Here is a 26,706-nt window from a genome sequence, read left to right on the forward strand (position 1 = left end):
ATGCAATTTGAGAAAGATCCCTTCAGGGCTTTCTCAGAAATAGCGATAACAAACTTCAATTGTCAAAATCCAAGATGGCTGCCTGTCAGCCATGCTGTTTTCCGATTAGTCTCAAAACGCAATATGCATAACTAGGCACCAAGGGGAACCTTCATATGCAATTTGAGAAAGATCCCTTCAAAGCTTTCTCAGAAATAGCGATAACAAACTTCAATTGTCAAAATCCAAGATGGCTGCCTGTCAGCCATGTTGTTTTCCGATTGGTCTCAAAACGCAATATGCATAACTAGGCACCAAGGGGAACCTTCATATAAAATTTCAGAAAGATCCATTCAGTACTTTCTCAGAAATAGCGATAACAAACTTCAATTATCAAAATCCAAGATGGCTGCCTGTCGGCCATGTTGTTATCCGATTGATCTCAAAATGCAATATGCATAACTAGGCACCAAGGGGAACCTTCATATGAAATTTGAGAAAGATCCATTCAGTACTTTCTCAGAAATAGCGATAACAAACTTCAATTGTCAAAATCCAAGATGGCTGCCTGTCGGCCATGTTGTTTTCCGATTGGTCTCAAAACGCAATATGCATAACTAGGCACCAAGGGGAACCTACATATGAAATTTGAGAAAGATCCCTTCAGTACTTTCTGAGAAATAGCGATAACAAGAATTGTTTACGGACGGAGGGACGGACGGACGGACGGACGGACGGAGGGACGGACGGACGGACCACGGACCACGGACGCAGGGCGATTTGAACAGGCCACCATCTGATGATGGTGGGCTAATAAATCTCAAAGCTAGGCCCAACTTTCTCCCGTCTCTAAACACTATTATACGATACATAAATCTCAAAGCTAGGCCCAACTTTCTCCCGTCTCTAAACACTATTATACAATACATAAATCTCAAAGCTAGGCCCAACTTTCTCCCGTCTCTAAACACTATTATACGAGACAAACACGTGTCACATGTTTGGAACATATGTATCGGCTAACCTAATCTCTAGATTCAATATTTTGTAACTTGATATTTTGAAATAAACATCATCTCAGATATGATTGAAAGCCAAGCCTTAAGCCAAAACAAATGTACTGTTGACAAGTTAAATCCCCTCGTTGAAATAATCACTTTCACACAAGATGGCTCAGATAAACCTTTGGAGACTGTTTTGATTTTTGAAAATATTTTTAACGTAAACTTTTCTGTTTATTACCTACTGAAATTATAATTATATACTATTTACAGTTGTAAACATGATGCTAGTGTTCGTTTTCATCAAACCCTTGTTGAGAGGAACAGAATATGTTTCTTTACTTGGGTGTTATCGAGCAATATTATATGGTATGTGTAAAGCTGAATGCAAAAAACCTCAAACTTCCTAAACCTTAACAAACACACTCATTATAGCCTAACAGCACAAACTCAATTACCAATAGCAAACTATCATTAAACCAAACTCTCTGCACACGCAACTTTTTTATTTATATTTTTATAAATAGCTACAAACTCCAACTACTTACCATTCTGTTTTAATCTGATATCAACCCTTTAAACATAAGGTTGTTTTATGGCAGACAAATGTAAATACAGCATTTCATTTTGTTAACTTAGCTCTGTATATATTATACATGTAAAAAGAAAGTAGAATCTTTTATGCAAATCAGCAATGCATTGTACATACTAAGTGAAAGTAGGACCCATTTCCATAGAGGATTGTGTCACATTAGACACAGTGTACAAAGCTTGATATATAACAATACAATTTGTGTCAGAAATGGGAGTAGAATTCTCCAGAACCAAACCTGTTAGCGGTCGGAATCCATCTGAAATTTAGAACTTATTCTGTACTGGGTACGAATTGATAAGGTATGCTGCTGTGTAAAATATAACTCCAAAAGTTATTGAACTTAAGAGTGTACCACCTGATAAAGTAGCCATCCTTTGACATGATCAATAATTACATATTTTGAACTGATGTCTACATAATTATATACATCAAATGACAGCATACAATATGTGAAATACAGCAATCTGAAAATTATTGATGTGTCACTAAAAACTGTGTGATAATGAGTCTTAGGTCTCAATAATGAATATTTAGTCTGAATAATGAGTTTTAGGTCTGGATGGTCTGAATAATGAGTTTTAAGTCTGTATAATGAATATTTAGTATGAATAATGAGTTTAGTTTTAAGTGTGGATATTGAATATTTAGTCTGAATAATGAGTTTTAAGTCTGGATAGTGAATATTTAGTCAGGATAATGAATATTTAGTCTGAATAATGAATATTAAGTCTGTATAATGAATATTTAGTATGAATAATGAGTTTTAAGACTTGATAATGAATATTTAGTCTGAATAATGAGGTTAAAGTCTGGATAATGAATATTTAGTCTGGATAATGAATATTTAGTCTGGATAATGAGTTTTTATTTTGGATAATGAATATTTAGTCTAAATAATGAGTTTTAAGAGTGGATAGTGAATAATGAATATTTAGTCTGGATAGTGAATATTTAATCTGGATAATGAGTTTTAAGTCTGGATAATGAATATATATACATTTGTATATGATAAGATTAAAATAAGAGAACCAGAACCTAGATAATGATTTTGAAACCCAGACACATATCATAATGTAGTAGACAATGAGTTTTTGGTTTGGATTATGAATATTAATTCTGGTTAGTATTTTTCTACCAATAAGACTTGATATTTTTGGTTAGTGAGTTAATGTTTAAAGATAAAGATACCAATAAAAGAGACTTTTAACAGAGTGGAATTAAGTCCTCAATACAAAGTGTGTTTCCTGTAGCAGTATGTCAAGCTTCATATCATCACTGCTGGACTCGAGACCATAAACTATTTAATTTGTTACTTTTAAATCAATCTTTTTTCTGAACAGCCATCATTCCCAATGACACTGATACAGATTCATTCTTGGTAATCCAATTCATTTCAGAACTAGACTAAGATAATTTTTGTCCAATAATGATCAGATATTAGGTTTTTTTTTATATTTTTATTTTTTTTCTCCAGTCAGTCTGTCTTTCTTCAAACAATTACTCTATTTTCAATTTAAAAGCATCAAAGCCTCAAAATAATTAGAAAAACATAATTTCAAACAAACAAAATGTTTCTATTAATCAACCTAAAATGAATTCACTATCTAATAAAATGAATATCATTAATCAACATTCAACATAAATTTGGATAAAAATACTAGTATCTAGCTAATAAAATTTTATTTTCAAGACATAAGACGCCAACAGTAAAAAAAATTCTAAACATTTTAAAGAAATAAACGATACTAAAATACTAAACTTACATTTAATAGATTATATCCTGATTAAGAATACTCACCCTAGTGACTCCACCTCATTTGCATGTAGGAAAGCCTGGTGGTCACAATGGAGGACGAAAATCAGGGGAGCTAACAACTCGTGCATTCCCTGTAATATCAAAATACAGAATCAGCTGAGAAAAATTGTGGTATTAAATTAGAAATGCTTAATCAATTACATGAAATTCAATAAAAAAAATAATACTTTAAACTTCATTATTATCAAAACAGGAACTTTCCTTCTAAATATATGTTTATATCTCTATAAGAATCATTTAATTACAGAACAATTATCAATCTATTGAAATTTATATTAAATGCTGATTACTGGAAACTTGCTAATACTTAATAATAGGTTTTCTATAATGTATGTGTTTATTTGGACATTAACAAAAATACTCTAGAGCAGTTTACAGAATGATCTGCTTCTTTACTCTTGAGCATTTTACAAAAAGATCTATTTTTCTATTCTTGAGCATTTCAATAAAAGATCAGCTTCTTTACTCTTGAGCATTTTACAAAAAGATCTATTTTTCTATTCTTGAGCATTTTACTAAAAGATCAGATTCTTTACTCTTGAGCATTTTACAAAAAAAGATCAGCTTCTCAAATCTTGACCATTTTACAGAAAGATCAGCGTCTTTACTCTTGAGCAATTAGCTAAAACATCAGCGTCTTTACTCTTGAGCAATTAGCTTAAAACATCAGCTTCTTTACTCTTGAGCATTTTACAAAAAGATCTGCTTCTTTACCTTTGAGCATTTTAAAAACTGATAAAATCTGTCCTAAGACTGGATACACTTATATGAAGAAGCTGTACAATACTTTTACAGTGTCATAATATTCTTACTTACATTACTCTTACAAACATAGCATTTACCAGGTTTGAGAAGATCAACTCTCTACGGTCGAAATTCTGACTTGCCGATCTGATATAGAGAGATATATGGATTGCTGTACCTGTTTGTACAGAATAGCCGTATGGGAACGGCTGTAACAAAACAGCAAGTCTATCATCTGTTCACGGAGCTCAGGGTTTTGAAAAAACTGAATCTCTGGAAAGCTACAGAATAAACAAAAAGAAAAAAAAAACCGAAAATAATGAAAAGCTTTAAAAGAGATGTTAAAATCATGCATTTTCTGAAAGATATCACAGGAAAAAGAGAGAATCATGATGATGGGAGTAAATCATAGAAAAACAACATCAAATGTACTTGTATATGCATGCTATTGGTGGTAGATCAGGAGGCTACAGGGTGTTTCCAAATATGACTTCATTCAACCATACTGTGATCTTAAAAATAACGACAATTTTATTTTGAATCATTTTTTTTTTTTATTTCATGTTTTTGTTTCTTTTGTCATTTTTGAAAACTCCTTAGTCTGCTTAGATTACATACTACACATTCACATACTACACATTCACATACTACACATACACATACAACACCAACCCAGTTCGGGTAAGGTATTTTTCATTACTCCTTCCTATTACAGATTTGCTGCCTGTGCTGGGGCTCCAACTAACAACCTCAAGGCTCTCAAGCTCTCAAGGCAAACATCCTACTGCTAAGCTAAAGGAAAATTCCCACAAGTCTGAGCTAGTAAGGTGACCTTATACTCTCTACTTTTACACTATTCCCTCCTTCACAAAGTCTTCGCCCCTGAAGATAACCACAACCCAGGTTCTTCAGCTCCAAGGAAGCCTCTCAATCTCTTATAGCTTTCACTTAGCGTGGACAATCTCTATAAAGTCTTAATATTTAAGTTAACACAATTAACAGGCCCAAGGAATGAAGAACTCTAGAGTGCTGACAATGATATTCTAAAGAGAGTAACCGTGAAATTGACCAGACAACCCTGAAACCATTATAACAATGACCTTGACCCAACGACCTCTTTGGTCGACTTTGACCTTGACCCAACGACCTCTTTGGTCGACTTTGACCTTGACCCAACAACCTCTTTGGTCGACTTTGACCTTGACCCAACAACCTCTTTGGTCGACTTTGACCTTGACCCAACAGCCTCTTTGGTCGACTTTGACCTTGACCCAACAACCTCTTTGGTCGACTTTGACCTTGACCCAACGACCTCTTTGGTCGACTTTGACCTTGACCCAATAACCTCTTTGGTCAACTTTGACCTTGACCCAATAACCTCTTTGGTCATTTTGACAGAGTATCAGAGTTGTGCCCGGGTCATTCTGACCACTGGCTAAATAATGTACGAAGGGACACACATTGAGACACAAAGAGGGACGATATGTTCTCTGGTAGTGCTGATAGAGACTAATTAGGACGTGGTACATACATGCACTAGAGAATTAATGGGCGTGAAATGCAGAAGCACACGAAAATTCTCTCCTGATCTCTACAAAACATGCACAATTCCAAGTACATTTCTGAAAACTGCACAGCACAAGGTTGTTATTATAATACTGGATGCTATTTGATACATGTACAACATACTGAAATCTGAGTGACACCATCACGTACAATATCTGAGTGACACCATCACATACAATATCTGAGTGACACCATACATGTACAACATACTGATATCTGAGTGACACCATACATGTACAATATCTGAGTGACACCATACATGTACAATATCTGAGTGACACCATACATGTACAACATACTGATATCTGAGTAACACCATACATGTACAATATCTGAGTGACACCATCACATACAATATCTGAGTGACACCATACATGTACAACATACTGATATCTGAGTGACACCATCCGTACAATATCTGAGTGACACCATACATGTACAACATACTGATATCTGAGTGACACCATACATGTACATTGACACTACACATTTACAGTGACACTACACATATACAGTGACACTACACATATACAGTGACACTACACATATACAGTGACACTACACATATACAGTGACACTACACATATACAGTGACACTACACATTTACAGTGACACTACACATATACAGTGACACTACACATATACAGTGACACTACACATATACAGTGACACTACACATATACAGTGACACTACACATATACAGTGACACTACACATTTACAGTGACACTACACATTTACAGTGACACTACACATATACAGTGACACTACACATATACAGTGACACTACACATATACAGTGACACTACACATATACAGTGACACTACACATATACAGTGACACTACACATATACAGTGACACTACACATATACAGTGACACTACACATATACAGTGACACTACACATTATACAGTGACACTACACATATACAGTGACACTACACATATACAGTGACACTACACATATACAGTGACACTACACATATACAGTGACACTACACATTTACAGTGACACTACACATATACAGTGACACTACACATGTACATTGACACTACACATTTACAGTGACACTACACATATACAGTGACACTACACATATACAGTGACACTACACATATACAGTGACACTACACATATACAGTGACACTACACATATACAGTGACACTACACATGTACATTGACACTACACATTTACAGTGACACTACACATATACAGTGACACCATACATGTACATTGACACTACACATATACAGTGACACCATACATGTACAATATCTGAGTGACACCATACACGTACAATATCTGAGTGACACCATACACGTACAATATCTGAGTGACACCATACACGTACAATATCTGAGTGACACCATACATGTACAATATCTGAGTGACACCATACACGTACAATATCTGAGTGACACCATACACGTACAATATCTGAGTGACACCATACACGTACAATATCTGAGTGACACCATACATGTACAATATCTGAGTGACACCATACATGTACAATATCTGAGTGACACCATACACGTACAATATCTGAGTGACACCATACATGTACATTGACACTACACATATACAGTAACACCATACATGTACATTGACACTACACATATACAGTGACACCATACACGTACAATATCTGAGTGACACCATACACGTACAATATCTGAGTGACACCATACATGTACAATATCTGAGTGACACCATACATGTACAATATCTGAGTGACACCATACACGTACAATATCTGAGTGACACCATACATGTACATTGACACTACACATATACAGTAACACCATACATGTACATTGACACTACACATGTACATTGACACTACACATATACAGTAACATCATCATGCAGTGTATACCAATGTATGTTTTTATTTAAGCATTGATGTCATTTTTTTTTAGTTTCATCGGGGTATGAAACAAATTTTGTTTGCAAACTGTATGAATCCGTGTAGCGTAGCGGATTCATACAGTTTGCAAACAAAATTTGTTTCATACCCCGATGAAACTAAAAAAAAATTGACATCAACGCTTATAATTAATTTTTGAAAATGATTTTCTAATTTAAAACATGTTTTATGTACAATTTTACTGGTTTTAAATGGAATTCTTTTTCTCAAATCAATACGCAACGTCAATTGTTGTATTGTGACATCACATTTTTCGCGCCATTCTCGGAATTTCTTTCATAGAAGAATGAAAAGAATTTCTCGACCAATCACATTTGAGTATTTACCATGAAAACAAAGAAAATTAATTATAGAGTATTAATATTTGAATGTGTTGCATTAAAATTTGATGAACTGAAAAGAGTGTATATTACAAATATATCATTAAATTTGATCAACATTAAATCAAAGAATGATTACATATTACGATCATCATTACATTTCTGTATGATAATGTAGAATTGATATCGTTACATGTATGGTCCTCACTGTGATATTGTTAAAAACTCCACAAAACATACACAAGTGTCTATCTATATCAGATCAATAATAGTTTAATGATGAAATAAAGTATGGACAATGAAGCTTCTTTTGAATTTTGTTAAAAATTGATATTTTGAGCATCTATACATAATAAAAAAAAAAAAAAAATTGGAAAAAAAAAGCTCTCCAATGAGGCTGTCTCATTGCCAACTCCAAATACGGCAGCAACATATACCGATATCTCTGTTAACGCTCATTTCTGACAGCTAGTTTTCTTTATTAAAATGTTGTGAGTGGAAGTTTTTTTGTTTTTTTTTGGCAAATTTCTGTAAAAAAAAATCTGAAATTATTGATTTTTTTTTTTTTAAATGCAAAATTCCTTTTATCTTAATTTTTTAAACAAAATTCAAAAGTCTTTTGCTGCAAATGAATGAAAAAGGAATGAGAGAAAAACTCTGAGAGAAAGAGCAACACTATACAACATCCGTGGGATCACCTGTCGGTAGGAAAGTTCAGTGTTAATCTTTGCATAGATGAAGAGAACATCCACCATGAGGTTTCTCACTTGATTGGACTGAAAGAAAGCAATCCTTGGATAGCTGTAAGAATGGAGAAGGTCTTTGTTAATATGTCGCTGTCATTTTTATTAAACTGAGTTCTGCAAGCATATGTTTCTCAGGTTTGGTAACACTATGGAACAATTCAAAAACTGAAAAGTACGAATAAACGGAATCTAGCTCTTAAAAAATGTCGGCGTTTGCCACCGATCGACGAAAATTATACTTCGAGTTATTCGAACATTTCAAGTAGGATTTTTATTGTTGGGACCAAATTTTTACTTCGTATTATCCGAGTTTTTCGAGTTATCCGAATTCGAATAATCCGAGTTTTTTTTACTAAGATAAAGAGAGAATTCGGCCGGGACCGGCGAGGTACTTCGAGTTAAGCGGGGTATTCGAGTTATCCGAGTTCGAGTTAACGAAGTTCCACTGTATATAGATATCACTGTTACAACGCCAAACTGACAATAGAAAGACAAAAGAAATTTGGATTTTTTTTTTTTTTTTTTTCATTGTGGATTTTCTCTTCAATCATATTGGTATCAAAGCATGGAACAAGCAATGAGTATGGTTTTAATATATTAGAAGACATTTTAAAACAGCACAACATGGAGTCAGGAGGCAATGTAGGTGACACACATGATGAAGTGAATATTGTTAGTATCCATTCTGATCTATTAATAGCCTAATGAACAAACAACAAATAGTATCTTTGTCTAATTTGTCTAATTGGTTACTAACTATTTTTCCACAACAATCACTTAAATATGCATATTTATTAGATAAGAAAATGTTATTTGAAATCAAATTAATTGTCAGATAATTATGTAATTCAATTTTACATTTAAGCACTTTTTATATACCAATGGCCTTCTGGCTACCTGACAAATATAGACATATAAGTATTATGAAACATATTCCTCAGGTTGGAAGGGATAGCTATATAAAAGGTTATCTAACACAACCAATAAAGTTATTGCTAGTGACAGTTTGATAACAGCTCTGATATAGCCTTTTGTATAGAAATATTTACTGTATAATACATTCTATATTTCGGGACAGATTTTAATAAGTTAGATATAATTCTCAATAGTGGATGACTAAACAGTTAGGCAGCAAAAAATTCATTCCTTTTCTGATAAAGTTAGAGCTATAGATTTAAATTGTGCTGCTGGACATTTAAATCCTGTGAATTTACTTAAGTCAGGTACAAAAATGACAAATTTTAAAGCTGCATACTCCCAAAAAAAAATATGGTATATGTTTACATTTTGACCCCTTTACAGTTTTCAGACTTAATATATACCTAACAAATTATCGCAAATAAAAAACTGGAGGAAAATGTGTATTTATGAAAGTATAGGGGAAATTCCCAAAAATAATAACTGGGTCTGACGGACCAAGTTTCTATGCAAATTAATCCCACAATGTAATTGTTGTATACATAGTGCTATATATTTTGAATTAAGTATTTAGTTGTATGTTTGTTCATATTGATCAGTTATTACAAGAATATTTTGCAAATATGTTCAAATGAAATCATTATTTGGCAAGTTCACATATACTCGATATGTAAACAATGGCCATGTGTGTAGTTTACGTTTTTGTAGCCTTGTTCTCGGCTTCGTGACAAATCTCGCCATAAAAATAAACGCGGCAAGTTATTTTGTACATTGATATTGCAAGGCTTCCCCCAGTCAAGCGTCAAGTCCAATGGTGTTTTTTATGTAAGGAGAGCGTTAATGAGCATCTTGGATTGCCAAAATACATGTGTGCAACTAGAACTTTAGGTTATTTGGGAGTATGCGGCTTTAATTAAGAGAAATAAAATTATTAAAACAGCAATTATTTTGAACAATTTTTCATTTTCATTACGACACATTTTTGTAAACTTACGTGCGAATCACATCCTGTTTAATGGTCAATCTCAGCTCATTGTCCAAGAAAAACTGGTTCCAAGGACTCTGAAAATAAACAAACATCCACAGAATATATGTTTGTTTTGTCAGTTTCAATGTCCCTTTTGACTACCGAATGGCCATGAACATTACAGATTTTAAAGAACGATGTTGATCAACATTACTCATTCTCAACCATTATGTCACTTACTTTTGAAAGAAAAAAGTTGTTCAATGATAAAACAAATATAATTTTGTATGATTTGCAAAAAATCTGTATATTTTATCAAGGCCAACACAGCACTACATAGCAAGGCTTGAATTAACTGTGGTCTATAGGATTACCTGGTCTATAGGATTACCTGGTTTATAGAAATACATGGTTTATAGGATTACCTGGTCTATAGGATTACCTGGTATATAGGATTACCTGGTCTATAGGATTACCTGGTCTATAGGGATACCTGGTCTATAGGATTACCTGGTATATACGATTACCTGGTCTATAGGAATACCTGGTCTATAGGATTACCTGGTATATAGGATTACCTGGTCTATATGATTACCTGGTCTATAGGATTACCTGGTATATAGGATTACCTGGTCTATAGGATTACCTGGTCTATAGGATTACCTGGTATATAGGAATACCTGGTCTATAGGATTACCTGGTATATAGGATTACCTGGTATATAGGATTACCTGGTCTATAGGATTACCTGGTCTATAGAAATACATGGTATATAGGATTACCTGTTCTATAGGATTACCTGGTCTATAGGATTACCTGGTCTATAGGATTACCTGGTCTATAGGATTACCTGGTATATAGGATTACCTGGTCTATAGGATTACCTGGTCTATAGGGATACCTGGTCTATAGGATTACCTGGTATATAGGATTACCTGGTATATAGGAATACCTGGTCTATAGGATTACCTGGTCTATAGAAATACATGGTATATAGGATTACCTGGTATATAGGATTACCTGGTATATAGGATTACCTGGTATATAGGAATACCTGGTCTATAGGATTACCTGGTCTATAGAAATACATGGTTTATAGAATTACCTGGTATATAGGATTACCTGGTCTATAGGATTACCTGGTATATAGGATTACCTGGTATATAGGATTACCTGGTATATAGGATTACCTGGTTTATAGGATTACCTGGTCTATAGGAATACCTCGTCTATAGGATTACCTGGTTTATAGAAATACATGGTTTATAGGATTACCTGGTCTATAGGGATACCTGGTCTATAGGATTACCTGGTCTATAGGATTACCTGGTATATAGGATTACCTGGTCTATAGGGATACCTGGTCTATAGGATTACCTGGTATATAGGATTACCTGGTCTATAGGATTACCTGGTCTATAGGATTACCTGGTCTATAGGGATACGTGGTCTATAGGATTACCTGGTCTATAGGATTACCTGTCTATAGGATTACCTGGTATATAGGAATACCTGGTCTATAGGAATACCTGGTCTATATGATTACCTGGTCTATAGGGATACCTGGTCTATAGAAATACATGGTATATAGGATTACCTGGTCTATAGGAATACCTGGTCTATAGGATTACCTGGTCTATATGATTACCCGGTCTATAGGATTACCCGGTCTATAGGATTACCTGGTCTATAGGATTACCTGGTCTATATGATTACCCGGTCTATAGGATTACCCGGTCTATAGGATTACCTGGTCTATAGAATTACCTGGTCTATAGGATTACCTGGTCTATAGGATTACCTGGTCTATAGGATTACCTGGTCTATAGGGATACGTGGTCTATAGGATTACCTGGTCTATAGGATTACCTGGTCTATAGGGATACCTGGTCTATAGGATTACCTGGTATATAGGATTACCTGGTCTATAGGATTACCTGGTCTATAGGAATACCTGGTCTATAGGGATACCTGGTCTATATGACTACCTGGTCTATAGGATTACCTGGTCTATAGGAATACCTGGTCTATAGGGATACCTGGTCTATAGGATTACCTGGTCTATAGGATTACCTGGTCTATAGGGATACCTGGTCTATATGATTACCTGGTCTATATGACTACCTGGTCTATAGGATTACCTGGTCTATAGGATTACCTGGTTTATAGGATTACCTGGTTTATAGGAATACCTGGTCTATAGGGATACCTGGTATATAGGATTACCTGGTCTATAGGATTACCTGGTCTATAGGGATACCTGGTCTATAGGATTACCTGGTCTATATGACTACCTGGTCTATAGGATTACCTGGTCTATAGGATTACCTGGTTTATAGGATTACCTGGTATATATGATTACCTGGTATATAGGATTACCTGGTCTATAGGGATACCTGGTCTATATGATTACCTGGTCTATATGACTACCTAGTCTATAGGATTACCTGGTCTATAGGATTACCTGGTCTATAGGAATACCTGGTCTATAGGGATACCTGGTATATAGGATTACCTGGTCTATAGGATTACCTGGTCTATAGGGATACCTGGTCTATAGGATTACCTGGTCTATATGACTACCTGGTCTATAGGATTACCTGGTCTATAGGATTACCTGGTCTATAGGATTACCTGGTCTATAGGAATACCTGGTCTATAGGATTACCTGGTATATAGGATTACCTGGTATATAGGATTACCTGGTCTATAGGGATACCTGGTCTATAGGGATACCTGGTCTATAGGGATACCTGGTATATAGGATTACCTGGTCTATAGGGATACCTGGTCTATAGGATTACCTGGTCTATAGGGATACCTGGTCTATAGGGATACCTGGTCTATAGGGATACCTGGTCTATAGGGATACCTGGTCTATAGGGATACCTGGTCTATAGGATTACCTCGTCGACAGGATTACCTCGTCGACAGGATTACCTCGTCGACAGGATTACCTGGTCTATAGGAATACATGGTTTAAGTATCAATCAGCTGAAAGTAAAATGAAATTGATGGTCCCTAACACAAGAGATCCTTGATGGAGCTTAGCATCCACCATTGAATCATCTATATCAGTCAAATGAAAAACTGATCTTTTCTCTTCTTTTTCCTTCTTTCACTCTTCTTTCAAAACAATTAATAACTTAAATATAGTGCAATATAGCAGGAGCAACTTGCAATAGTCAAAGTCCATGATGGCTGCCTGTCAGCCATGTTGTTTTCTGATCGGTACAAAATTGCAATATGCACAAACTAGTACCAAGGGGAACCTACATATGAAATTTGAGAAAGATCCCTTCAGTACTTTCTGAGAAATAGCGATAACAAGAATTGTTTACGGAGGGACAGACCGACCACGGACGCAGGGCGACTTGAATAGCCCACCACCTGATGATGGTGGGCTAAAAAGGCAGACATTACCTTAGAGGAAAGTTAAAATTGAAGACCTACCTCATCAGCCTGAGATAGAGGGTTGTTTACATGTAAGTCGGACACTGGGTGATCCACAGCCTTCCGAGGGTTTATAATCAACTGTAATAAAAAAAACAACACTTTGATGAAGACTCCATTCTGATTGGTCCGATGCCTAATGAAAATATTCTGAGACATCTTTAAACCATACAAAACTTTCAAATTATTTGTATCCAAACATTAAATTGTATCAATTATAGTATCAATTTTACATTATCAGATACAAATAAACCATGACTTCAGGAAGTAAAATGTTTTTTCATTGGACAGTTCGCTTATAAACTAGGCGTGGCTTCATGCAGGCCTTTCAATGACACCAGCTTGTACACACGAGTCTGGTTGTGTACACAGATTTTCCACAAAAGGGAAATTTAAACTTTCTGTCGATATTATTGTTCCAATGAATATTCCAAATCCATATTTCAGCTGAACAACAAACAGGATACAAAATGTACGCTGTCCCAAAAATACAATTCTCTGCTTTAATTTTCTGTCATCAACTGTAATGTCTGGTGGTTATCATGTCCTTCTGTATTAAGTCTACCAATACCATTAAGTGAGGGTTACCGTTATGTGAGGGTTACCACGGTTACCGTTATGTGAGGGTTACCGTTATGTGACGGTTACCATTAAGTGAAGGTTACCTTTATGTGAGGGTTACCGTTATGTGAGGGTTACCGTTATGTGAGGGTTACCATTATGTAAGGGTTACCGTTATGTGAGGGTTACCATTATGTGAGGGTTACCGTTATGTGAGGGTTACCATTATGTGAGGGTTACCGTTACGTGAGGGTTACCATCATGTGAGGGTTACCATTATGTGAGGGTTACTGTTATGTGATGGTTACCATTATGTGAGGGTTACCGTTATGTGAGGGTTACCATTATGTGAGGGTTACCGTTATGTGAGGGTTACCTTTATGTGAGGGTTACCATTAAGTGAAGGTTACCTTTATATGAGGGTTACCATTAAGTGAAGGTTACCGTTATGTGAGGGTTACCTTTATGTTAGGGTTACCATTAAGTGAAGGTTACCGTTATGTGAGGGTTACCGTTATGTGAGGGTTACCATTATGTGAGGGTTATCGTTATGTGAGGGTTACCGTTATGTGAGGGTTACCGTTATGTGAGGGTTATTGTTATGTGAGGGTTACCTTTTTCTACCAATACCATTAAGTGAAGGTTACCTTTTTCTACCAATACCATTATGTGACGGTTACCATTATGTGAGGGTTACCATTATGTGAGGGTTACCATTATGTGAGGGTTACCGTTACGTGAGGGTTACCATCATGTGAGGGTTACCATTATGTGAGGGTTACCGTTATGTGATGGTTACCATTATGTGAGGGTTACCGTTATGTGAGGGTTACCATTATGTGAGGGTTACCGTTATGTGAGGGTTACCTTTATGTGAGGGTTACCATTAAGTGAAGGTTACCTTTATATGAGGGTTACCATTAAGTGAAGGTTACCGTTATGTGAGGGTTACCTTTATGTTAGGGTTACCATTAAGTGAAGGTTACCGTTATGTGAGGGTTACCGTTATGTGAGGGTTACCATTATGTGAGGGTTACCGTTATGTGAGGGTTACCGTTATGTGAGGGTTATTGTTATGTGAGGGTTATCTTTTTCTACCAATACCATTAAGTGAAGGTTACCTTTTTCTACCAATACCATTATGTGACGGTTACCATTATGTGAGGGTTACCGTTATGTGAGGGTTACCTTTATGTGAGGATTACCGTTATGTGAGGGTTACCGTTATGTGAGGGTTACCTTTTTCTACCAATACCATTAAGTGAAGGTTACCTTTTTCTACCAATACCATTATGTGAGGGTTACCGTTATGTGAGGGCTACCGTTGTGTGAGGGTTACCTTTATGTGAGGGTTACCATTATGTGAGGGTTACCTTTATGTGAGGGTTACCATTATGTGAGGGTTACCATTATGTGAGGGTTACCATTATGTGAGGGTTACCTTTATGTGAGGGTTACCATTATGTGAGGGTTACCATTACGTGAGGGTTACCTTTATGTGAGGGTTACCATTATGTGAGGGTTACCTTTATGTGAGGGTTACCATTATGTGACGGTTACCATTATGTGAGGGTTACCTTTTTCTACCAATACCATTAAGTGAAGGTTACCTTTTTCTACCAATACCATTAAGTGAAGGTTACCTTTTTCTACCAATACCATTATGTGACGGTTACCATTATGTGAGGGTTACCGTTATGTGAGGGTTACCATTATGTGAGGGTTACCATTATGTGAGGGTTACCGTTATGTGAGGGTTACCTTTTTCTTCCAATACCATTATGTGACGGTTACCTTTTTCTACCAATACCAGTATGTGACGGTTACCATTATGTGAGGGTTACCTTTTTCTTGAGGTCGTCGTACTTGGACCTCCACTCTCTCATTTTCGGGACCCACCTGCTCATGTCTTCAGGTATCACTTCTAAAAATACCTGAAATTTTACAGGTAAATGTTAGCTATTAGGAGGTACACAACCAAGAAATAGAATTTAGGACTTGAATAATCATTCAATTTGGATATGTAGATTTTGAATAATTAATTTCTTTTTACATATTTTTTTTCAAACAGATTTCACTCCATTGAAAACTTCCTTTTACTGCATAATTTTTTCTATTCAGGACAATGCGGAACCAAACATATATATAAGGTCATATTTTACATAAAGTTTCTTGATTTGATCAGAAATGAACAGAAAATGATGTGAAAATGAAAACACACATAATGCTTAAAGTCACATATCAATGTGACATCATCAGGTCAAAGTTCACTTGAGTCAGTATAACAAGCTACCGGACCCCACCAGCTACTATGACCCTTTACAAGTGTTGGAAGTTTGATCAAATTTATTATGATTCCTCAAGGAATGATTAGAAGCTTCTAGAGCTCTGACAAGGTTTTTTTCTGAAAAAATAGTAACGGTGACCTTGACCTAACAACCCTCAAACTTTTCGGCAATATTATGGTTCTTAATTAGTATGTAAAGTTTGATGAAAAATGTTTCAAAGAATGAAGCCGCTACAGTGCTGACATTAAAATTGAAAAAAAATTAACAGTGACCTTGATCTAACAACCCCTACACTCATATATACCTGTCAGAGATATTATAATCCTAAATATAATTTGAAGAAAATCCCTCAGAGGAAGTCACTAGAGTACAGAAAAAGATTTTCTAGAAATGTAAAAGTAACTTTGACCAAAAAAACCCTAAAACTGGAACTTGTTCAAAATTCTATGGTCCTTTATAATTTAGGGAAGTTTGATCGAAATCCCTCAAGGAATGAAGCTAATAGAAAGTCAACAAAGAATTTTCTAAAAATATTAACACTGACCTTGACCTTGACCCAACAACCCTAAAACTTGAAGGAAGGAAGCCTTGTTTTCACAAGTAGGGAATTAATTTAATTGAAACACTTTTTCTTCACATGTGACATAATATACAAGCTATTATAAACATGAAAATAACTTATATCTACCTTCCAACAAATACTTCTGAATCGGCTACTCCTCAGGTTTCCTGTCATAGCCAGCCCTCGTAACAGACGACGGTAGTTAGGTTTGGTGAACAGTTTATCCCACTCCACTCTATTGAATACAATACAGAATATTACTTCTACCAGACACATAAATTGGTAAAAAATGTGACAGGTTAAAAATAAGGTATCACTGAATGATTTGATTTGCTTTATTTTATTTAACGTCCTATTAACAGCCAGGGTCATTTAAGGACGTGCCATTTTTCGGAGGTGGAGGAAAGCCGGAGTACCCAGAGAAAAACTGAATGATAAAGATTATTGTCCTTTTTGTTCCAAAAAGATATCCTAAACAAGCAGTCCTAATACTAGGAAGCAGTGTATGAAGTTTGAGATTGATCGGTCCCTTCTGTCTCCTGGACCACTGGAACTTTCTCAGTAACCTTGACCTTTGACCTTTTCATCTGAAAAATAATCTATAACAAACTGTCTCAGTAAAGAAGCGGTGAGAGAAGTTGGAGATCGATTGGTCCACTTTGAACTTGAGTTATTTACAGAAGCCAATTTTATATCTTAAAGTGACAGTGACCTTGACTTTTGACCTTTTGACCAGAAAAGAAATCTCGAGTAAGTACTTTCAGTAAGAAAGCAGTATGCGAAGTTTGAATTAATTGGCTTGCTTGAAAATGTGACATGAAATGTTGATGCAGATGGATGGATGACTGAATTATAATACAATGTATCCCCTTCTAATCTTTAATCGTGGGATAAATCAAACTACAGCAGTTTCTGTGAAAATCTTGAATTCTTACACAATACTGCAAATGTGGAAATTTACGCGAGGGGGAAATTTAAGCTAATTACACGTCCTTTTGATCGCGAAAATTTCCCCCACACGTATCATTTTTATATCAATTTGCATAATCTCGAACTACAAACGAAGGTGGATCGATCGCGAAAATTACCCAACACGTATAGTTTATAGATATCGAAATCACGAAATTAAACCCCCGCGAAAATAACCAAGTTTACACTACATATATTCTGTCAAAACCAGGCTCTATCTAAACAGTAGCAAAATAGTTTGTTTTTTCAGCAAAGTGAGTTGATGAGACAAATGTATTTTCACCTTTGTGCCTTATCTTTATGGGACAGATTCAGTTTACACATGAGCAACATGTTATGTACATACCCGTATGCATTGGACAGACTGCTGACTCCCAAGGGTTCTATGTCGGCAAAGTCCCATGACCCTGTGTCGGTGTCCTTACCGGCGAGACGTTTGACGTTGTTGTTGTCTCCGTTAATTACCTCGGGGCTGCTGTCTGTAAAACAAGGGAAATAACTCAGACAATCTGACACAGCGTTCGGACCATTTCACGTTCTAAATTGTGAAGAATTAGGCATTGTGAGACATCAAGCTATGGAGATGTGACAGAACATCATAACTTTGGTTTACACAGTTAGATTGAGGAAATATTCTTCACTACATTTGTATTTGGTTATCAACTAACAAATTATTGAACATTTTGTACATTAACATTCATAATCAGTGAACAGTGAAATTCTGGCTAACAGTTATACTTACAAAAGTTAGACCTTACGTACATATCCTTGCTAAGAATTTAATCATATCTTTTACAGAAAATCAATTTTAACCTTAAACGTACAAAGACAAGGTACCATTTTGTAGAAAATGCTTTAAATGTGTTGATCTGCCCATTCAAAATGGCATGTTGTCGATTGTAACATCATCAGAATACGACAACAAAAATCATTTTTATGTATCGAATGATTACCTCTGATAAACACATTTCACGAGAATGACAGAATATATAGATTTTCTGTGATACTTGAGAAGTATAGGATATTTGACAGATAAACCATTAAATTTGACAGATAAACCATTAAATTTGACAGATAAACCATTAAATTTGACAGATAAACCATTAGATTTGACAGATAAACCATTAAATATTCTCTCTGGATGTACCGTCTGTCTCCATGTCACCAAACTGGTCCATCGTACTGAGAATGTCCTCCTTGGTTGGGGGCACCTTCCCACATGTCGGCATTTGGTCATGTGACTTTGGTTTGTTTCCTGATCGTAACCTATTTATCATTTTATCAGCTGGCTACCAATCCTCCATCTGAAATTAAAAAAACATGAAGACTTGAGTGTCTAGTTCACGGATCAGATTTTAGGAATCAACCAAGCTCACACATATGGTGATGATTTTGACAGATACTCATCAAAGGGCCAGAGGCCCTGAGAAACGTCAGGGTCTGCATGAGGTCATATAATAAGAAATTTAAAATTTGATTTTATAGTCAGACAGTTACATTTGTATCAGATAAAATGTCTTAATCTGGTTATTCCTATTCTATATTAAAACATAGCTGTGATGCCATCCATTGTTCTTTCTGTGCTATAACTACGGAAGTCTTGGACAATTACCGGTAACTGTCCTATATGTTACCTTGTACTGTCTTATATGTGACTCTCTTATAAGACAGTAACATATAAGACAGTTGTAGGTAACTTAGGGGGTTACTGGTAATGTATCCATAATCCTTGAGCGTTTGCCCCTGTGAGGAAGGCTTTGGGTTCTGTCTCCTGGCCAAGACATACCAAAGTCTTTAAAAATGGTAGTTGCTACTCCTGCTTAGCGCTCAGCATATTTGGAGTGGAACGACTGGTTCGCCCGTTGTCAGTATAATGTGACCGGGTGGGGTGTGCTGCTGGGTGTCTTCGGCAGTATGCTTCAGTGAGGTAGCACTTTAAATCGGCAAAAGTTCCGGCCTATTTCAAGGAGACTTAACACGAACATACCGCAGCCTCCCAAACACACATACGCACTCACGGGAGGCCGTCCTTAAATGACCTTAGCTGTTAATAGGACGTTAAACGAATTAAACCAAACCAAACCAGTATCCATAATCCATTACATGTATACACACAACACAAAGCAATATACACAGTCATCTTTTGTTTAATTAAATCAAATAGAAACAAATGAATAAATTAGAACAAAGTGTCATTATTCCACGAAAATTTGTCAACTGGCACAAAATACATCCACATATATAATCCGAGTATGTTCCAAGGATTCGTCCTGGATTTTGAACGTGAAACACATATCTGGAGCACTGATGCGGAGTTCTCTGTTACCTGGAGCAATGGAATTCTCCTGATTTTTCACACAGCTCTTTCACCTTTTTTGGAGGTCACTCAGAATTCAAACCTCCATGCACAACTGAACTTACACGTACTATAGCTGGTCATTACAGGTACGTTTATATGACCTTATGGCTGATGATCTATAGCCAGTTTTTTCGGCCACTAGCTGCTCATCAACTCCAGCAGCATACAATCTTGTGGTTGCAGTAAGGTAATGATTAGTGTAAAATCCAGTCCTTTCTTCAAAACGTTTTCTAGGGACCAACCAACCAATTGTTTTTCCACAGACTTTAGTGTTAACGTTTTGGAGTGTATCATTAAAATTCTTGGATTCAATATGAAAATTATGGTTTATAACAAAAGTTTAGGGTCTCATATAACAGGTAATCAAAAACAAAATATTGGGTCCTTCAGCTCAAATTTTTTCCAGGGTAGCCATTTTGAAAATGGATGAATTTCACAGTAAACATTCTCAAAAATCTGAAATGTTTACCTGTTAATTAATATTATGTGAACTTTTGGGAAAAAATTCAATCAGACTAGCAAAATTTATATCAACATTTCTTATGGATATACAGTAAAACTCACTTGTGTCGAACACGGTTGAATCGAATACATCGGATGAGTCGAACGTTTCGTTCGGTCCCGATTTTTTCCCTTCTTTATCTTAGTAAATTAAGCACGGATGATTCGAACACTGTTGAATCGAATACTGCGGTTGTGTCGAATATATTTTGTGGTCCCTCCCTTCTAAACTATACCAAAATTTCCATTTTTGTGTCGAACATCGAAGCGTCATGCTGTCTCAGGTAAAATTTGCTGGCTTCGCCTGATTGACCGAGTGTGACCGATCAGCCGTAACGGTGTTACCAGAGCCTATTGTTAGGTTTCGGCTGTCGGTCGCACATCATCCCATTGTTTATACAGGTGCACGGGTGAAGTAAAACGTTCAGGTATACATAACTAAGAATACAAGAGGCCCATGGGCCTTAACGGTCACCTGAGATTTGAAATATTTCAGTCAGTCAGGGCCAGCATGTGCATGCCATCAAACTGTCATCCCACGCTGACAATGTTTACAAAATTAGAATGAATTCCAAAACCAATAAAAGTTAAAAATGTTATTTCCCGATATAAACTATAGTAAAGTTTAGCCCCGCCCCAGGGGCAAACTTGAGACCCCAGGGTCATGAAATTCACAATTTTGGTAAAGAACCTTCAAACCCAGCCATCTATGAAGTGTATTTGATTCTATCATATCTGAGAGTAGAGAAGAAGATTTGTGAAATTTAAGTCAATTTGGTCCTTTTTAGCCCCGCCCATCAGCCCCTGGGGGTCAGTCAGGGCCAACATGTGCATGCCATCAAACTGTCATCCCATGCTGACAATGTTTACAAAATTAGAATGAATTCCAATAGAAATAAAAGAAATTAAAGTCAAAAATGTGATTTCCCTATATAAACTATAGTAAAGTTTAGCCCCGCCCCAGGGGCAAACTTGAGACCCCAGGGTCATGAAATTCACAATTTGGTAAAGAACCTTCAAACCCAGCCATCTATGAAGTGTATTTGATTCTATCATATCTGAGAGTAGAGAAGAAGATTTGTGAAATTTAAGTCAATTTGGTCCTTTTTAGCCCCGCCCATCAGCCCCTGGGGGTCAGTCAGGGCCAACATGTGCATGCCATCAAACTGTCATCCCATGCTGACAATGTTTACAAAATTAGAATGAATTCCAATAGAAATAAAACAAATTAAAGTCAAAAATGTGATTTCCCTATATAAACTATAGTAAAGTTTAGCCCCGCCCCAGGGGCAAACTTGAGACCCCAGGGTCATGAAATTCACAATTTTGGTAAAGAACTTTCAAACCCAGCCATCTATGAAGTGTATATGATTCTATCATATCTGAGAGTAAAGAAGAAGATTTGTGAAATTTCAGTCAATTTGGCCCTTTTTAGCCCCGCCCATCAGCCCCTGGGGGTCAGTCAGGGCCAACATGTGCATGCCATCAAATTGTCATCCCATGCTGACAATGTTTACAAAATTAGAATGAATTCCAATAGAAATAAAACAAATTAAAGTCAAAAATGTGATTTCCCTATATAAACTATAGTAAAGTTTAGCCCCTCCCCAGGGGCAAACGTGAAACCCCTGGGTCATGAAATTTACAATTTTGGTAAAACACCTTAAGACCCTTCCATCTATGAAGAGTGTTTGATTCCAGCATATCTGAGAGTAGAGAAGAAGATTTTTGAAGTTTTAGTCAATTTGACCCTTTTTGGCCCCGCCCCTCAGGCCCCTGGGGGGTGGGGACCATATAATTTACAATTTTGGTTGACCTTTAGTCATAGAAGCTTCCTGCCAAATTTCATAGAATTTGGTTTGTGGGTTTTGGAGAAGAAGTCGAAAATGTAAATTGTTTACGGACGCACGACGGACGACGCACGACGGACAACGGACGACGCACGACGCACGACGACGGACAAAAGGGGATTAGAATAGGTCACTTGAGACTTTGTCTCAGGTGACCTAAAAATGTGCACGTAACCAATAGTTTTGTTTACTGGTTTCATACACATGGCCGCCGAAAAAAAGAAGGAAAAAGTAAACGATAAATGACATATCTTCCATCGAAAAATGCACAGAAAAAATACTTGTATGTCATTGATTATTTATATATGCCTAAATTCTGCATGCGACGATGCAATAGTAACAATGATATGCGGGATGTGTTTTACTCTATTCAAAAGATCGTGGCAATGCATGATCATGCAGCCGATAAACACTGACCGCGGCCTTCACCTTTGATACAAAATCAGCATGCGTACGGTCGATCAAATTTTCCTGAACTGTTTATTGTTTAAATGTATATTTTCAAATTGTAGAACAATAATCAAAGTACTGGAAGTACTGTAAACGAACATTATTGTTTAATGCAAAATCAGTAATCTTCTAAGTTTAAAGTTGATAAATTTACTGATATTGGTTTAGGAATTAATTGCAAATAATTTGAAATGTTTGCAGCTGTTCTAATATGATTGAACACATGCATGTTTCTGTAAGGTCCTAATTGAAATTGGAAGTTTGTTGATCTATCTTGGATGGATGAAAATAAAATATGTCTTCTTTCTTTCGGGAAGGCATCATCAGTTATAATACAGCCAGGACTCTGTGACCTTATTGATGCCAACTTCTAATATGCACTAAATTTAGGCTAGTTCCATCGTTAGTTTAGCATATTTCAACTTAATATGATGAAACACACATAAAGAACTACTGAAAACCAAAACCAGAGCTGCTAATCAAGGCCCGCATTAGGAATGTATCCTATTGAAACTGTACTCAAGCAGGTATGGTACTTCAAAACAAAAAACTTGACTCCTTTTGTTCAGGAATCATTTGATGTTAATAAATCTTTATATGAATAGATATACTTCTGGTATAATTACAGTATTGTACACAATGTGATAAAGAATAACAACCATATAAAGACTATCTTCATCAAATAATTCAGCAAACAGGAAAAGAAAACTTCAAGCTTCATTTTCAACTTCAAAGCTGATAAAGGTTACAGTCCATTCGATGGGATGACACATTCCCTATTTATTGTCCCTTTCCAATGTTGATCATCCAATCATAGTGAACCACATAGTTCAGCAATGTAATTGCACAAATCACACCTTTATGTGGAGAGAACATTTTTTGGGGTGTTATAAGATTCCATAACTGTATGCAAATTTGTGAATCATTCCATATCTATATCTATATATATACCGTACGTGTATATATTTACACATATCAAAATTGGAATGACACAGGAGATTTGCAAGTTTAAGTTCACCATCAGTCATGGGAGGTTTATGTAAAATGTTGTATTTACCGGGGTAATTAGTAATTTTGATAATATATTTATGAAGCTCTATTCTGTACTTTCTACCAGTGCTTATATTAGAGAATGGACACAATTATATGTTCTCCAATGTCAAAATTAATCATATGTAAAATATTAGGGGTTTATTTGACCGAGACGTATTTAAATTTTTTGTAATCATTCGACATTCGAAGCCTGATTGCCGTCATAGTTAAATTACCAAAATGGACCTGAAATCAATATTTTTAAAAGAGAATGATCTGTGACTTGAATATTTCATAAAAATAATTTAATACATCGTTTATTAACTTCATTCAGATCTTCAGACACCACATAATTTGTGAAGTCATATATAGAAATATAGGAACCATTTTGTTATTGATTTATAGTTCATACAAGTAAGCACTAGATGTAAGCAGTAAGTATATGTACCGCTATCTACTGGCATGACTTTGAGTACAGTAGACTACACTCGCTTTGTGGATATTGACAGGATAACATATATTTACATACTAATTCAATTTTAGAATTGTAACTGAAATATTGTAACAGCATGGCACAAATAGTCATCTGAACATTTGTTGTATATTGAAAAAATACTTAAGGTAAATATTAACTCATTTGCTTGACTTCAATTTTCAGTTTATCAATTCATTGATTACTCCGTGTTTGAAGTACGGTGTAGTGAGAATTTCAAGTCTTGATCATGTCTTGATGAAAATTCTAAATTAACAAATTATTAAAATGAATTTGTTTGAAAAATAACACAAATTCCACAGCAATATTATATAGAGTATCAATCACAATATATCAGAAGTTATAAAACTACAGATAACAATTAACGGCTGAATATCAAATTAAGAGAATATCACAAGTATTTTTGCATTTGTTTTTTTTAGATAATCCGGATTTCCGTCTTTAAAAAAAATTACCTAGTAGACGTAGTGCATAGTAAACGTAGCCATGTAACAGCTGATTTTAATCAGATTGACTTAACATGAACTTAACACCGTCTCAGTAGTTCGTCACAATCGAAAATTTGGTCGTGAATTCGGTATTTTGCAAATTATTTCAAAATACTTCCAGGTAAATGAAAAAAAAATTCTCGTAAAAATATCGATTTTGGGTCCACTATCAGCCATTTCGGTAATACAACTCTAACGACAATCGGGCCGCGATTCGCAAATGAATAATTAATTTAAAATTCGGTCAAATAAACCTCTAATATTTTATATATGATACAATTAGGCATTGAAGAACATATATATTGGTCAATCCTCTGAAAATAATGCCAATTTATATTATAATTAAGCCCCATTTTTCTTCGTTTTGGTATTTCCAAGTCCGCTTCACGTGTGGTCCGTTTCAGTAAATATTCTCGTCTGTGCCGAAATAAAAACAAGCTATATAATTGTTCATTTTAAACATGACAACTGCCAACCACACGTATCCAAAAATGTTATTGTTGATATCATCTGAATATTGCCGTAAGAAATCTGTCACTTCGATTGTAAACCCCCTGCCAAAGTCGTGGAAGAATCGACCAATCAAATTGGTTTAACTTTTGATTTCCGTAATCTTGCAGTTACCTCCCTTACAACAGTAAATATGTTCCAAGTATCGCCTACAACAAGCAATCCCATGCACATAAAAATATATTATCATTTGTATTTGATTTATTGGTCATTTTCGTCAAAAGAAATTGGTATATTGAAATCGATGACAACGTTAACGCTATGACCAGTCACCCTGACCACAAATGCCACCTAATTGTAAGTCTATACATATGTACAGTTCTTTCTCGCAAACACCGTTAACACGTACAGTAACCTATAGTATGATACAATGTATCGTCTCGTATATATATGACGTTATTGATATATTTCTTTCTCTAAATTATAGAAATACACACCTAGTTGATAATGATGTAACATTCTAGAATATACATATTACACATTTAAGTAAATCGCGGACATATTTGCAGACCTATGCTATAATGTCAGCCGTTTTGGAATGAACACGAAAGAGCAAAACTTTCTAAACATCCGGAGACGAATGCGCCTGCGCAATAGTTGTTTA

General features: G+C 35.7%; 1 protein-coding gene and 1 long non-coding RNA gene across 6 annotated transcripts in view; both read right to left on the reverse strand.

Moving 5' to 3' along the window:
- Positions 1-26,706, reverse strand: part of LOC117322251 (TBC1 domain family member 5-like) — a 70,796-nt gene that overhangs the window by 20,852 nt on the left and 23,238 nt on the right. For 2 of the 5 annotated variants that reach the window (XM_033877053.1, XM_033877052.1), the window contains exons 3-11: positions 19,567-19,723; positions 18,766-18,898; positions 17,577-17,685; positions 16,445-16,534; positions 14,040-14,120; positions 10,614-10,681; positions 4,314-4,416; positions 3,374-3,462; positions 1,811-1,831 (exon numbers count right to left, since the gene is read on the reverse strand). In XM_033877053.1, coding sequence (XP_033732944.1) covers positions 1,811-1,831; positions 3,374-3,462; positions 4,314-4,416; positions 10,614-10,681; positions 14,040-14,120; positions 16,445-16,534; positions 17,577-17,685; positions 18,766-18,898; positions 19,567-19,696 — 824 coding nt within the window. In that variant the 5' untranslated portion in view covers positions 19,697-19,723. Of the gene's footprint in view, positions 1-1,810; positions 1,832-3,373; positions 3,463-4,313; positions 4,417-8,653; positions 8,757-10,613; positions 10,682-14,039; positions 14,121-16,444; positions 16,535-17,576; positions 17,686-18,765; positions 18,899-19,566; positions 19,724-26,706 lie in introns of all 5 variants that reach the window. The other 3 variants (XM_033877054.1, XM_033877051.1, XM_033877055.1) reach the window with 2 other exon arrangements.
- On the reverse strand, positions 16,090-16,450 carry LOC117322255. Its single transcript, XR_004531509.1, has 3 exons — positions 16,428-16,450; positions 16,277-16,361; positions 16,090-16,126 (listed from the first exon to the last, which is right to left on the reverse strand). It is a non-coding gene; the product is annotated as an uncharacterized LOC117322255 (long non-coding RNA).

This window comes from Pecten maximus, chromosome 2, assembly GCF_902652985.1.
Source record: "Pecten maximus chromosome 2, xPecMax1.1, whole genome shotgun sequence".
NCBI lineage: Eukaryota > Metazoa > Mollusca > Bivalvia > Pectinida > Pectinidae > Pecten > Pecten maximus.